Genomic DNA, 13,527 nt, shown 5'->3' with positions numbered 1-13,527 from the left:
TAAACAAACTGAAAAAACTGAACCAAGTACAAAAAATAATTGTTTATTGCATATTGTTGATACATTTGAATACATACACGGCCGCATTTGGAAAAAAAGCTAGTAATAGGCTAAACCATTTTTATACAAAAGGCTATACAAGAAAATACATCTAAACAAAATGCATTTCAACACCAATGTTCCATGTAATAAATCAATGTAAAAAAAAAAAAAAAAAAAAACTGAACATCCCGACTATACTAATTAGAAGTGCATCAAATATTTTTTTGCATTTACTTTAAAACATTTATGTGTCTCAATCTTGTTAAGTCTGAAGTCACTTTTTCCGGGTCCAAAATCCGGCTCTATCAGATGCCAAAGCAAACATCAAATTATGCAAATATACACAGTGTGCAGTAATACTATACCCAAAAAATCATGATCCTAACCTTTATCTCCATACCGAAATCTCAGATGGTCAGACAATTTGTCCGCTTTTATGAATCATTAAAATATTAAAGTCTGGGATGCCCTGAGCCTGTAGTATAGCCATGACTTTTAAAAAGCTTGGTTTAGGGTTTGTTGATAAGGGAGGAAGCGGGAACGGGCAAACAGTAAAAGCAACTTTAATCACAAAATAAACATAAACAACAAAACAAAGGTATACAGTAGCAGCAGCCCCACACGGACAACGGCCGCATAACTAAAACAAAACAACGACATAAAGTCCAGGCTTGGGAGGTATTCCAGAAAGCAGGTTATGTGACATACAGGCAAGTTTATCAGTGTAAACTGATAACCTCAGCTTTAAATTCCAAAAAGGAGGGTACTTTAGTAGCCATAGCAACTTACTCTCTAAACATAACCTGTAACCTGTTTCAGAGGTAGGCTTTTCATTCAGAGCATGATGAGGCTCCAGAGAACAGATTTCACACAATATTATTAGTTATACTGTAGCATAAATAACATTACATAAAGCAATGTTATTTTACTCTAATTTACTTATTTTATTCTCTTCTCACACATCGTCAATCCCATAGACCCCCATGTTAATACGCCCAACATTACAGCAGAATTTTTTTTTTACAACCTGGTGCAAAAAGTGGTTTTGGTCTATATAGCTAATTTTGCCCTTCATGACAACTGTGAGGGGGGTGGATTTTTTGTATAACTCATCCGTTTAAATTATATTAAGCCTTAAAGTTATTCATAAATAATGGCATGGCCACTTGAGTGACAGGTGGATTGCCTCTGCTGTCACTAATAGCCGTTCGTCTGCTGTTTGTTAGCCGTCACGTCAGCTAATCCCGCCTTTTTGGACATTTTCGTTTATCTGGAAGTGACGCAAGGTGACGCGCTACCAAGATGGCGACGGCCGGCTCCTTGTTTTATCCAAGGGGGTAATCCATCGACCGGAAGTTGAAGCCGGCCGGGTGCCGCCATGTTGTAGCAGAACTTCACTTGCGTTAGCATTTCCATTGACTCCCATTCATTTTGGCGTCACTTTGACAGCGAATAACTTTACATCTGAGGCATTTAAAGACTCCATTTGTCCATTATTTATTTCTAAAGAAACACGACAATGTATAAAGTGCTCCATTACCTTCTATGTTACATTATGGCCCCGTAGAAACAGTTTTAGTAAAAATAGGCTAACGATTGCGTCATAACCACTCGACTCTCTGTCGCGCTGTACAGAAATTACCGTACAGACAGGATGAGAAGCTCGCAGGCAATCGGGGGACGCCCCGTCAAGGGAGAAGCCCATAGATAATGAGTCCATAAAAGCAACGGAATACTTACTCCTGCTCACTCACGCCAAAGAACTCTTTGCTCAAGTTCCACGTCTCTGCAAGATTAACGTTGGCAATTTCACGCACAGCTACTAGAAGAGTAATGTCTGTCAGACAGGTTGCTCACGTCATCAAGCTTAGTTTGAGTCGGTTTGAGTCTGCGCGTCAGGAACGGAAGTGCTCAGAAATCGCTAAAAATGGGCTTCAACTGTCTCAACTGAGTTCCAATGAGATGGCTCTGTCCATTTCTTATACTGTCTATGGTTTTATCCTTCCGGAGCTCCGCCGTGACTCAAAACCGTTGAGGTGCGCATGTGAAGCTCATTAGGACTCATCCCGCCGGCCTCGCTCCGTTCCCACGGCTCTCGGTCCCGCCCTGCTTGCCACACTTTGCTTAAATGTGTGTCATGGAACAGTACTCATGAACGGCTGTCAAGTATCCTCACTAGAAACAAGTACAGGCTTGGACCGCAAAACAGTATTCCCTGCGCCAACACACTTGTTTTAAATACTTCCACACATGCCAGCATGACGAAACTTAGTGTATTTACTAGTTGCCATATCAACACTATATAGAGTACAACATTTACTGTTAATAATGTTATTAAAGTTGTGAAATTGAAATCATTTCCTCATCCTTGTGACATTTCAAACCCGTTTCACACCCAAAAGCAGGTCTCAGGCATAATGCAACCCCAGTCACCATTCACTTTCATTGCATTAATACAAGCAGATTTTTTTTTGTAAATCATCATGAATCATGAATCCATTCTTATGTACACTTGTCTCGTTCAATTTAAAGCAACAATTTACATAAAAATGGATAAGTATCATGGTGAGCTCCAAAAAAGTCCAAGAAAAGATAAAAAAAGGATCATATACGTAAATCCACAACTCGTGTGTTATGAGTTGTGTTATAAGCTTCTGAAACCGTATAATGTAACAAAAAGACACTATAAAATGTATGTTAAGTTATAAGTCATTATACCCTCTGACAGAGATCACAATGCAAATGATTGTCATATTATTTATCTGAGTAACATGAATGAGATTTGAGAGCATAGCATGGGAAGATTTTCAGAGAATAACATAGAATATGTTTTCAGAGAATAAGTTAATTTCAGCCCCTTAAATTTGTCCAAAAAAAAAATGCCAGGGCTAAAATTGACATATTTTTAATTAAAATAATAACATTATTTTTTATCAAATAATCATGAAAATGTGGCTTACAAGTCAAGAGTTGTTAGCAACTAATTAAAAATAATTTAACCCTTTAAGTGTCACCCCCCTTTTTTTGAATATACATGAAAATGCACATTTCGAACTTAAATGGTTGTAATTCAAGAATGCTTTGGAATATAGACGTAAGATTGGTCTTGTTTTAAAGAAGACATTTGGCAGATTTTTGTAGAAGTGAAATAAATTAAGAAAGTGAAACAGAAAAAAAGTTATAGAAGTTTGAGTTTATGAAAATGTACAATGTAAAAAATTTAATTATTCATATTTTATATAAAATACATATTTTCAAAACCTGGGCGACTCTAAAACTGCATAAAAATCAAAGCCAAAAATCTGAACAAGTTGTGTTTCAAATTTTAGGTTGATATCTCAAAAAATGAGCTTTCAGTAAGATTTTGTTTGGGCGCAGTACCAAACTTTTTCACTAGATGACAACCAGACTCCATTACTGCCCATATAAGGGCGCCTCCATTTCCATATGTGTTTTGAGTGATATGAACCATTATTTCCACAATTTTCATACAATTTATGAAGTAGACATCCTATTCAGAAGTAATATGAGAAGTTTGGCAGATTTTGATATGATTTCAACCTCTAAGAAACATAAAAAGAACACAGATGTGCATTTTAGCTTCCTGCCACATCATATAATTTTTTTCTTTATATAAAAAAAAAAAATTCAGACCTTTTTTTTTAAAAATAATTTTAATGGATGCTATCTTTTGAACTCTTGGCATGAAAACAAACTGAGGTTTCTACCCTTCTTTCATGATTTTTCATGTTCATCACTATTTCAAAATAAAGGTCTAAGAGTATGAAAATATTATTGTTGCAAATTGATAAATTACGGCTCCTCTGTAATTTATTTTGAAAATAAATTTAAACCCCTTTAAGGGGTTAAGTAAAACTAATAATTTGAGTTACATGTAATTTAGATTTACATTGGGACATTCCAAAAAATGAAAATTCAGTTATTATTAACCCTTATGTTGTTCAAAACGTTTCTTTCTTTCTTTCTTTCTTTCTTTCTTTCTTTCTTTCTTTCTTTCTTTCTTTCTTTCTTTCTTTCTTTCTTTCTTTCTTTCTTTCTTTCTTTCTTTCTTTCTTTCTTTCTTTCAAGAAAATAGCGTCATAGCAGCTTAAGTAAATTCAGTGATGCTTTATTTTTGTTGTAAAAAAGTCATTAATTTAGTTCATTTATATACACTCACCTAAAGGATTATTAGGAACACCATACTAATACTGTGTTTGACCCCCTTTCGCCTTCAGAACAGAATTCTACGTGGCATTGATTCAACAAGGCGCTGAAAGCATTCTTTAGAAATGTTGGCCCATATTGATAGGATAGCATCTTGCAGTTGATGGAGATTTGTGGGATGCACATCCAGGGCACGAAGCTCCCGTTCCACCACATCCCAAAGATGCTCTATTGGGTTGAGATCTGGTGACTGTGGGGGCCATTTTAGTACAGTGAACTCATTGTCATGTTCAAGAAACCAATTTGAAATGATTCGAGCTTTGTGACATTATGCATTATCCTGCTGGAAGTAGCCATCAGAGGATGGGTACATGGTGGCCATAAAGGGATGGACATGGTCAGAAACAATGCTCAGGTAGGCCATGGCATTTAAACGATGCCCAATTGGCACAAAGGGGCCTAAAGTGTGCCAAGAAAACATCCCCCACACCATTACACCACCACCACCAGCCTGCACAGTGGTAACAAGGCATGATGGATCCATGTTCTCATTCTGTTTACGCCAAATTCTGACTCTACCATCTGAATGTCTCAACAGAAATAGAGACTCATCAGACCAGGCAACATTTTTCCAGTCTTCAACTGTCCAATTTTGGTGAGCTCTTGCAAATTGTAGCCTCTTTTTCCTATTTGTAGTGGAGATGAGTGGTACCCGGTGGGGTCTTCTGCTGTTGTAGCCCATCCGCCTCAAGGTTGTGCGTGTTGTGGCTTCACAAATGCTTTGCTGCGTACCTCGGTTGTAACGAGTGGTTATTTCAGTCAAAGTTGCTCTTCTATCAGCTTGAATCAGTCGGCCCATTCTCCTCTGACCTCTAGCATCAACAAGGCATTTTCGCCCACAGGACTGCCGCATACTGGATGTTTTTCCCTTTTCACACCATTCTTTGTAAACCCTATAAATGGTTGTGCGTGAAAATCCCAGTAACTGAGCAGATTGTGAAATACTCAGACTGGCCCGTCTGGCACCAACAACCATGCCACGCTCAAAATTGCTTAAATCACCTTTCTTTCCCATTCTGACATTCAGTTTGGAGTTCAGGAGATTGTCTTGACCAGGACCACACCCCTAAATGCATTGAAGCAACTGCCATGTGATTGGTTGATTAGATAATTGCATTAATGAGAAATTGAACAGGTGTTCCTAATAATCCTTTAGGTGAGTGTATATAGCTGCTCTGGAGAAAACAATTCACATATACTGGTGTCAAAGGCAGATCAATAATATTGTTGAATGTTAAGTGTCCCCAACTAAGCAAGCCAAAAGACAAAGGCGACCATTCATATGTTATTATCTAATGCAATGGCATTCATACATTTTTAGTGTGGCTTTTGGGATCTACAAATACTTAGAAGTAATTATGTTATAGTATAATGCACCTGGACTCTTGGAGTCTTTTCACCACCTGTCCTGCCCTCATGAATTAAACATTTTGATACAGTTCCCAGACATCACCTTACAGGGCCCAATTGTCCCCTGTTCAAGACGTGTGTGAACTCACACTCCCTGTGTTATGTTACTCATACGTCATTCCAAACCCCATAAGAACAGGTTAAACCAGGTTAAACAGTTGAAACCAGTTCTAGAAAAGCAAGAAATTTAAAAGCCAAAAACAGACACACCAAATGCTTTAAGGAACAGAAAGACACACCAAAATACACAGACTACAACAAAAATGACACACAAAAAAAGAAACCTTACTGAAATGCTGCGATTACATCTACTATACTCTCGTTACTGGGTTTGTTACTTGTCATAACGGCTATCCATGACCACATTATTTGTGGTGCTTTGCTAATGCAAAGATATGCTAACTGAATAATACCATAAGTTTCCTATATTTCTACATTCTATAAGCAAACAGTCTTTGTCCACCCAGTGGACACTAACATGGGCATAAAATCTCTAGATTTGAGTGACTTTTTGACCTGTAAGCATCCACGCAGAATACCATATAGCTACAAAACAAAGGTTCCAAAAGGGATTTCTTTTTAAGTGATGCCATATAGAAGAACAATTTTTTCTTTATTGTAAAGAACATTTTAATAATCAAAAGAACCTCTTTTGAAATGGAGCCCCTAAAGGGACATGGCGATAGGAAAAAAAAAAGTTGCTAAATGTTTTGCGTTCCCCCGAGATACTTTACGTTCACATGCAAAATGTTTGCTTTTCCCAGAGAAACTTTGTGTGCACTCAGAAACCCAAGTTTTTTTGCGAGTGAATGCAAAGTTTCTTGGGGGAACGATGTTTGAAAGAGGACACAAAAGCACTGAAATAGGGACTCCGTTGGAAAGATAACATGGATGTTAAAGTTTCATCATAGAACCATTGATGCCAATAAATAACCTTTTTAAAGAGTGTATATAGGTCTTACGCACCAGAGAAACAAGTGTGCAGCCATCTTTAGAATTTGTGTTTGAACTTGAATATTTCTATGGCATCGCTGTCGAAGAGTAATTAGCTGGTGAAGTGGATTTACTAATTGTGTAGTTAGTTAACGAATGTTTTCATGAGCATTGTAACGTTTGAAGCGGAAGTCATTACAAATGTCAGACTGGGAAGATTTCAAAATGAGCGGTTCATTCATAAATCTGTAAGATTTTAACTTCATGGTGTTGAAATACAAACCGGAAGACAGAACACAACAAGCGTAGTCCTGAACAAGGGGCGGGGCTACAGAAGGTCTATGTAGGATCATGCTAAAGACCAAAAACCGTAGCAACTGCAAAGTCACTTAAAAACAATACAATTACGTTAATAACGTTTTTTTTTTTTGGAAATGTAAAAAATTGTTTTATGGTTCATCACACTGGCAGAATGTTGTAAAAGCAGGTGATTCATTCCAGAAAATCTTTTATATTTAAAAATAAAGGGCAATTTGAAGCCCTAGAGACACATATGTATCCAGTGACACACCAAGAGATCACACCCCAAAGATCGTTCATAATCTCCTTTATTAGATAAGTCATACAGAAATGACAATAATTTATACCTAAGGTGAGACTAGTTTACAAAAAAAGTAAAAACTGGTTTTAAAAAATAGTCTGTATACATTTTATAGAACACAAGAAGCCTGGACAGTAAATCTATTATCACATGAATTATTACTGATGCATTATATGACATTTGTAATAACTTTGCTTAATGAGGCAGACAATCATATGAGTAAATCAGGTTGTGTGCAGATGCTTTAGAAGGATTTCCATCTGAGGGCTGAGAAAATGGTGTGGATGACATACAGTGTAGTGGTGAAAAAGGCAAACACCTGAAATTAAAGAGACAAATAATCACATACACTTCCAACGGGAAAAATGTACAGTTGCTTTTTTAACATGGCTTTCATTTGTGTAATCTAATGTATTTAAGTTGATTTCATGTTAAATAAGTTTTTTGTTTCTACATGAAGCTAGGTTAACCTGAATGAGGTTACGTGTACTCTAAATATCCAGAACTTTGTCAGCTTTGTCATTTTTGTTCACAGATTTCACCAATATCTACTAGTTATATTCGTATTTAACAGGTAATACAGCATTAGATTTGGAAATTTGATTTTGGCTAGAGGGACTCACCACGGCAGCTATATTCAGCTTGTAATTAATGGCGTCTTTGTTTACAAGACCAAACGCAATGGTTACTAAAGCTAGAAGCACAGAAGCACTGAGATAGAGGAGTGATGCAAATCCATGGCATGCAACATCCTGTGGAGAGAAATTTAAGTAAATGTTAAAACAGGAAAATGTCTTCATGAGTAGAGAGGAAGTAAGAGAGAGAAAGAGAGAAAGTAAGAGAGAGAAAGAGAGAGATTATGAACCTACCGCGCTTGCCCAAGAGCTTTTGTTACGATGACACCCAGTGCCAAAGACTATCAACCAGGTGAATGTCATGAGGAAACAGAAAATTGTCACAGTAATCACATACGCCTGGGGGTTGCTGGGGGTTGACACGGTCAGTAAGCCGGTTAAGTCGGAGTTTGGCAGGACGGCAATCTCGAAGGGTGACACGAGCTTTGTAGATGCTACTAGACACAACACCAGACCGCCAAAAACCTAAGAGATAAACATAATGAAAGAATGAGCTTCCAGATAGTTGTACTTTTTCTACAAGAAAATATATTGGTAACACTCTACAATAAGGTTCATTAGTTAACATTAGTTAATGTAGTAACTAACATGAACTAACAATGATCAATACATTTGTTACTGTATTAATCTTTGTTAACGTTAGTTAATAAAAATACAGCTGTTCATCGTTTGTTCATGTTAGTTCACAGTGCATTAAGTAATGTTAACAAATACAAGCTTTGATTTTAATATGTATTAGTAAATGTTGGAATTAATATTAACTAAGATTAATAAATGCTGTAGAAGTATTGTTCATTCTTAGTTCATGTTAAGTAAGGTATACTAATGTTAACTTATTCACCTTATTGTAAAGTGTTACCAATATATTTTTAAATAGATGAAAAATTAAAACTCTCTTTCCCCCGTGAACATATTTGCTTATTAATTGTTTTAAACCTTTTCCTGAAATATTACATGGATATCAAACAGTAAACATCTCAATTGGACATAAGAGAAAATAATGACATTGAAATAAAATAGAATAAAAAACATTCTGACATTTATGTGGCCTATTGAAATTTTTTGAAGATTACAGATTTGCTTAGTTTTTATGTGTGTATGTATTCACTTACAATAATGAATCAAATAATTTTAAATAACTTGGATGTAACAATATAGTCATTAGATTAACAAACTGTATTTTTTATCATTTACATAATTGTATGCATTTTCTATTAATATTTGTTTTCTTTTTTAAATGACTGTTAATTAAAATAAATCAGGAGGCTAGATTCTCCGGGATGAATTCTCACAATTATGGTTGTCAAATAAATACGGTAGGCTACACTGTAAAAAAAATATTTTCATTATTTGTTATCAAAACATTTTTATTTTGTCAAATCAACTTAATTTAATTTATGTAGTTCAGATAACATAATATTTTTTTGTAAACCAATCTCCTTCATTGTATTAACTCAATTTTTTAATTCCAATGAACTTAACATTTTAGGCAACCATTACATTTTTAAGTTAAACCAACAATAATTTGTATACAGTGTAGGTACCACTAATCAGTAGTATTTGAATTTACATCAAATTAAATTAATTGAATAAAATCAACTCACAAGCTCTACTACGTAGAAGATGTCGGGTATGGTGCAGAATAAGGCCGCTCCGGTGGGTAGGTAGCCCGTTTGCCCTGTATTGGATGCCATGTGTTCACCTGAGTGTCCTCTATGCACAGGTAAAATGAATGTGGAGAAATGCTGAAGATATGCTTTATTTAAGAGGCTGGCAGATGCTGGACAGACCTGTTCATCTTGATGCATTCCATGACCCACCCTGTGCACACCATTCACCAAGCTGCTGTTTTCTTGCCAGACATTTGTGCACATTCATTTTTGACAGTGTTGTTGGTTGTTGTCTTTCAAACGACCATGGCAACTTTCTTTAGTGTTTTTTTTTTACAGGCCGAAGGCATACAACAACATATGTAGATATAACAACAACAACATCTTACTAGATATTCTAATCCAACCGATTTATCAATTCGTGGTGGTGATCAATAGGCCTATGTCAATGCAAAATATGGGAAACAATAAACTGAGCAAAATTCATTAGGCTATTTTAAAATTAAAGATTTTTATCTCAACATTTGCCATGTTGACAGTCAAGCACCCATGTCGAAGACTATTAGATTAAACAAAAAATTAAACATTTAAAAATATGTTCTTGAAACATGTTTCCTAAGAAGTCATCGATCTGGTTACAAGGGTGGTTCAGATTTGATCAAAGCGTGACTCAGGATTCAGTTAGATTTTTTTGAGTGATAAATTAAATATTTCTTACAATAGCCTATCCAGGTGAGGCTTGATTCTTTGCAATGTCTTATTTTATTACCGGGTGGTTATGAGGAAAAATCCAGGCTTTAGTATGTTTGATTAAGTTGTAGGGTATGTAGCCTATGGTAGGCCTAATAGCCTACGTTCTTTTTCAGGCTTTACCTGTAAGCTTGAAAGTTTTTAGTAGGCCTAGGTGATTTCTATTATTTATGTAGCCTACTTATTGAGATGTTAATGCTGAAATCCACTGCGATGATACTAGACACATTAAAACATGTTCAGACTAACAAACACGACTGTAATTTACAGGAAACGTACTTGTTCCCCTTTACCTATTGCACAGCTTAATTACTTCCCTATTTTTATCTGCATATACTATCACGAAACTCAACATACCAAAAACCTTGAATATTGAACATTGAATATTTATCCCGCATCAGATGGTTGGTTCACTTCAGACCGTCTTTTACCTTACACTCCCATCTAGTGTCTGGTGTGGGGATTACAGCACTTCAAGGAGTTGTCACGTGTGTTCTGTTACTTTACTCAGCGTTGGCTATGATGAACCAATCACAGTCATTTTTGAGCTCTAGCTACGTTTTTTTAAACACACACACATATAAAAAACCCGCCCTGAATGCGAATTGAATCAATAGAAGGTTCAGCTTTATGAGCCATTCAATGTTCTACCCCTTAAGAAACGGTTAACATTGCTTCCCCGTGATTTAAATGCGCATTTTGTCCATGTGTTACAGTAATACGTATTCGTCGTAATCGATATGTGGACCTGCTTTGACGCGCGTAGCAGCACGTAGTAGGCTACGTAACGTTAGGTCATCTTGACTCGAGTGATGTTTTGACAAGATTTCTGCTTTCGGTTGCTGTCGTCTAGTCGCTGTGTGCTAAACATCCACATTCTGAGAGGTAGAAATGCTGAAATACTTTATTTCTCGTTTCATTTCTTATTTAACTTTTCGGGCCATTTACAGACTGATAAATAAGATTCTTCCGGGTTTGTTTTCTTGTTATGATAAGCTGACTCATTTGTTTTATCATGCTTTCTACCACACAAACTGCCTGTACTTAGTTGTTTTTCACAGAAAGAAGGGTAATTTCATGAAAAGAGTAGTTTTTGAGTGTCGCAAGACTATATGTTCATAATATGAAATACTGACACTAACTTTTATAATATGTTATAAAAAAATATATATAACACATCAAAAAGTACATGAATCACATGGAGTACGTTATACACCGTACATCATATTTTGACAATATTTATAATATTTAGGCTATTATTATTTAATAAGAATATTTAAAAAACGTAGGTTATGTGTTAAGGGTTTACTGTAATTTACTGTACCTAAAAATAATCATCTTTTCAATATTGAATGTATGGAATCACCCAGAATTTTATAAAATCACGTTTAATGGTTATTAAGAAAAAATAAGATTATAACTCCCTATATCTCTTTTGTCTATAGATACAAGTTGGAAATATCTCAGAAGTTTATAATCTCATATGTGAGTACTTCAGTGATTTTTTTTCTGCACGTTGGCTCAAATCTGGATCCTCCACCTGTGCAACGTATCAGTCACCTTGGCACTGAAGTGAACTGTCACAGAAGTGAATTGTGATCTGTTTAAACAGACACAGATGCCTCGATGGGGGACATGTACCAGCAAGTACTTTCGTTGGTCAAGCCCAGTAGCTCAAGGGTTGGTTTTGTGTGTTTTAACCTTTGGAGTGATATTGCCTATATGCTGCCATCGTCTACTTTACTCATATTATTTTTTAAAGAGTGTTTATCTTGATTCACTAAGCGAGGCATCACTACAAAAAAGCCACGACAGAGGTCAGGAAGCCCTGCATTTCTGGGAGAGTGCTGCCTCTACGAAAAGCCTAAAGGACCCTTTGGAAACGGATGCTAAGAAACCAGATCTCCTCATCACCATAGTGACATCCATGAGAATAGAGGGGAGGGACTATCACTACCTGTTACAGGTGGCACAACAGCTCAAATCGCTCCTTAAGGCATGTGGCGATAAACCATGTGCTGAGGTCATGCTCTGTGATGTCGAAAGTGGTCCCGCTTTGAACGAAGATGCTTTGCTTCTGGAGAAAGAGTTCCTGGTTGTTAGACGTTCACCAGATGAGAAATGGAACAGCAAAGATGTGGCCAACATCTTCGAGAAGGAGAAAAGAGATTACGTTTTCTGCCTGCGGAAAGGATGGGACCTGATGAGACCAAAAAACGTCGTCGTCCTGGAGGATGATGCACTTCCGATGACCGATTTCTTTCCGTTTATTAAAAACGTACTCTCGCGGAGATTTGCCCTCAATACTTTATACATAAAGCTCTACCACCCGGAACGTCTTCAGAGATACTGGAACCCGGAGCCGTATCGCATTCTAGAATGGCTGGGTCTCGGCCTGTTCGGGGCTACAATCCTCCTCCTCTTGTTATCTCACTGTACACCTCTTTCTTTTACCTTCTCACCTCTTCATCTACTCTTCTTAACTCTCTACATAATGGCCGTGTCTGAGCTGGCAGGGAGGCACTATCTGCTGGAGATCAGACGGCTCTCACCCCAGCTGTATGCTGTATCTCCTGCCACTGAATGCTGCACCCCTGCTATGCTCTACCCAGGTAATGCCTCCATCCGAGCCGCCCAATACCTGGACCAGGCCGTCTGTGCTAGGGGTAATGCCAAAGACATGGTGCTGTACAAGATAGCCAGGTCGACGCCAGGTGAGAAGGCACACAGCGTTGAACCCAATATCATCAAGCATATCGGAGCTTACTCCTCCATCAGGAAGAACCCTCTTCTACCCAGATTAATTTGACAATGTTTTCTTTTAACAGAGGTTGAATATGAAACCCATTTTAGGCACTGTTTATTAATAAATGTTTCAATTTTGTGGATGAAATATGAATATCTTTTTAGAAATCATAGCTGGCCGTTTGTCAAAAAACTTTTGTGAAGTTTTGAAACCGTTTCCTGATCACAATGCTTCTCTTTTAAACTATTTTTATTCAACATTTGTCAGTTTACAGTGCATAATGGCACAATGGATTTTAGCATCAGAAGGGAATTCATAGGGTTATGAAAATGATTATATATATATATATATATATATATATATATATATAAAACTGTAAATTATTGCCAAATGTGCGCACTCAAAACACTACAATTCAAATTCAATTAAATTTACTTGTAATCAATTCAAATCATTTATATTTCTCTTTATATTCAACATGAGGACTAAAGGATTATCCTCAGAGATTATTTATATAGATTTGTATTGATCTTTCACTCTATGGCGTTTATAAAAATCACTTTTGTTAAAATA

At 36.5% G+C, this 13,527-nt stretch overlaps 2 protein-coding genes across 2 annotated transcripts; one reads left to right on the top strand and one right to left on the bottom strand.

Moving 5' to 3' along the window:
* Positions 1–7,207: 7,207 nt before the first annotated feature.
* On the bottom strand, positions 7,208–9,596 carry LOC130083491 (myelin and lymphocyte protein-like). Its single transcript, XM_056248512.1, has 4 exons — positions 9,453–9,596; positions 8,083–8,313; positions 7,837–7,965; positions 7,208–7,532 (listed from the first exon to the last, which is right to left on the bottom strand). The coding sequence occupies exons 1-4, from the start codon at positions 9,540–9,542 to the stop codon at positions 7,458–7,460; spliced, it is 525 nt and encodes a 174-aa protein (XP_056104487.1). The 5' UTR covers positions 9,543–9,596; the 3' UTR covers positions 7,208–7,457.
* A 1,253-nt stretch (positions 9,597–10,849) lies between these two features.
* pgap4 (post-GPI attachment to proteins GalNAc transferase 4) lies at positions 10,850–13,314 on the top strand. Its single transcript, XM_056248697.1, has 2 exons — positions 10,850–11,093; positions 11,654–13,314. Exon 2 carries the CDS (start codon positions 11,827–11,829, stop codon positions 13,015–13,017), a length of 1,191 nt encoding a protein of 396 aa, XP_056104672.1. The 5' UTR covers positions 10,850–11,093; positions 11,654–11,826; the 3' UTR covers positions 13,018–13,314.
* The last annotated feature ends 213 nt before the right edge of the window (positions 13,315–13,527 follow it).

Source organism: Rhinichthys klamathensis, unplaced genomic scaffold (genome assembly GCF_029890125.1).
Source record: "Rhinichthys klamathensis goyatoka isolate OS25496 unplaced genomic scaffold, OSU_Roscu_1.1 h1tg000056l_1, whole genome shotgun sequence".
Classification (NCBI taxonomy): Eukaryota; Metazoa; Chordata; class Actinopteri; order Cypriniformes; family Leuciscidae; genus Rhinichthys; species Rhinichthys klamathensis.
The sequence above is the reverse complement of the archived record's forward strand: the minus strand, read 5'-3'. Positions and strand labels throughout refer to the sequence as shown.

Coding starts and splice junctions, on each gene's coding strand:
- pgap4 (XM_056248697.1), top strand. CDS start 11,827: ATGCCTCGATGGGGGACATGTACCAGCAAGTACTTTCGTTGGTCAAGC.
- LOC130083491 (XM_056248512.1), bottom strand. CDS start 9,542: ATGGCATCCAATACAGGGCAAACGGGCTACCTACCCACCGGAGCGGCC. Junction 8,314..9,452: donor TCTTCTACGTAGTAGAGCTT/GTGAGTTGATTT, acceptor TTTATCTCTTAG/GTTTTTGGCGGTCTGGTGTT. Junction 7,533..7,836: donor AGCTGAATATAGCTGCCGTG/GTGAGTCCCTCT, acceptor CTTTAATTTCAG/GTGTTTGCCTTTTTCACCAC.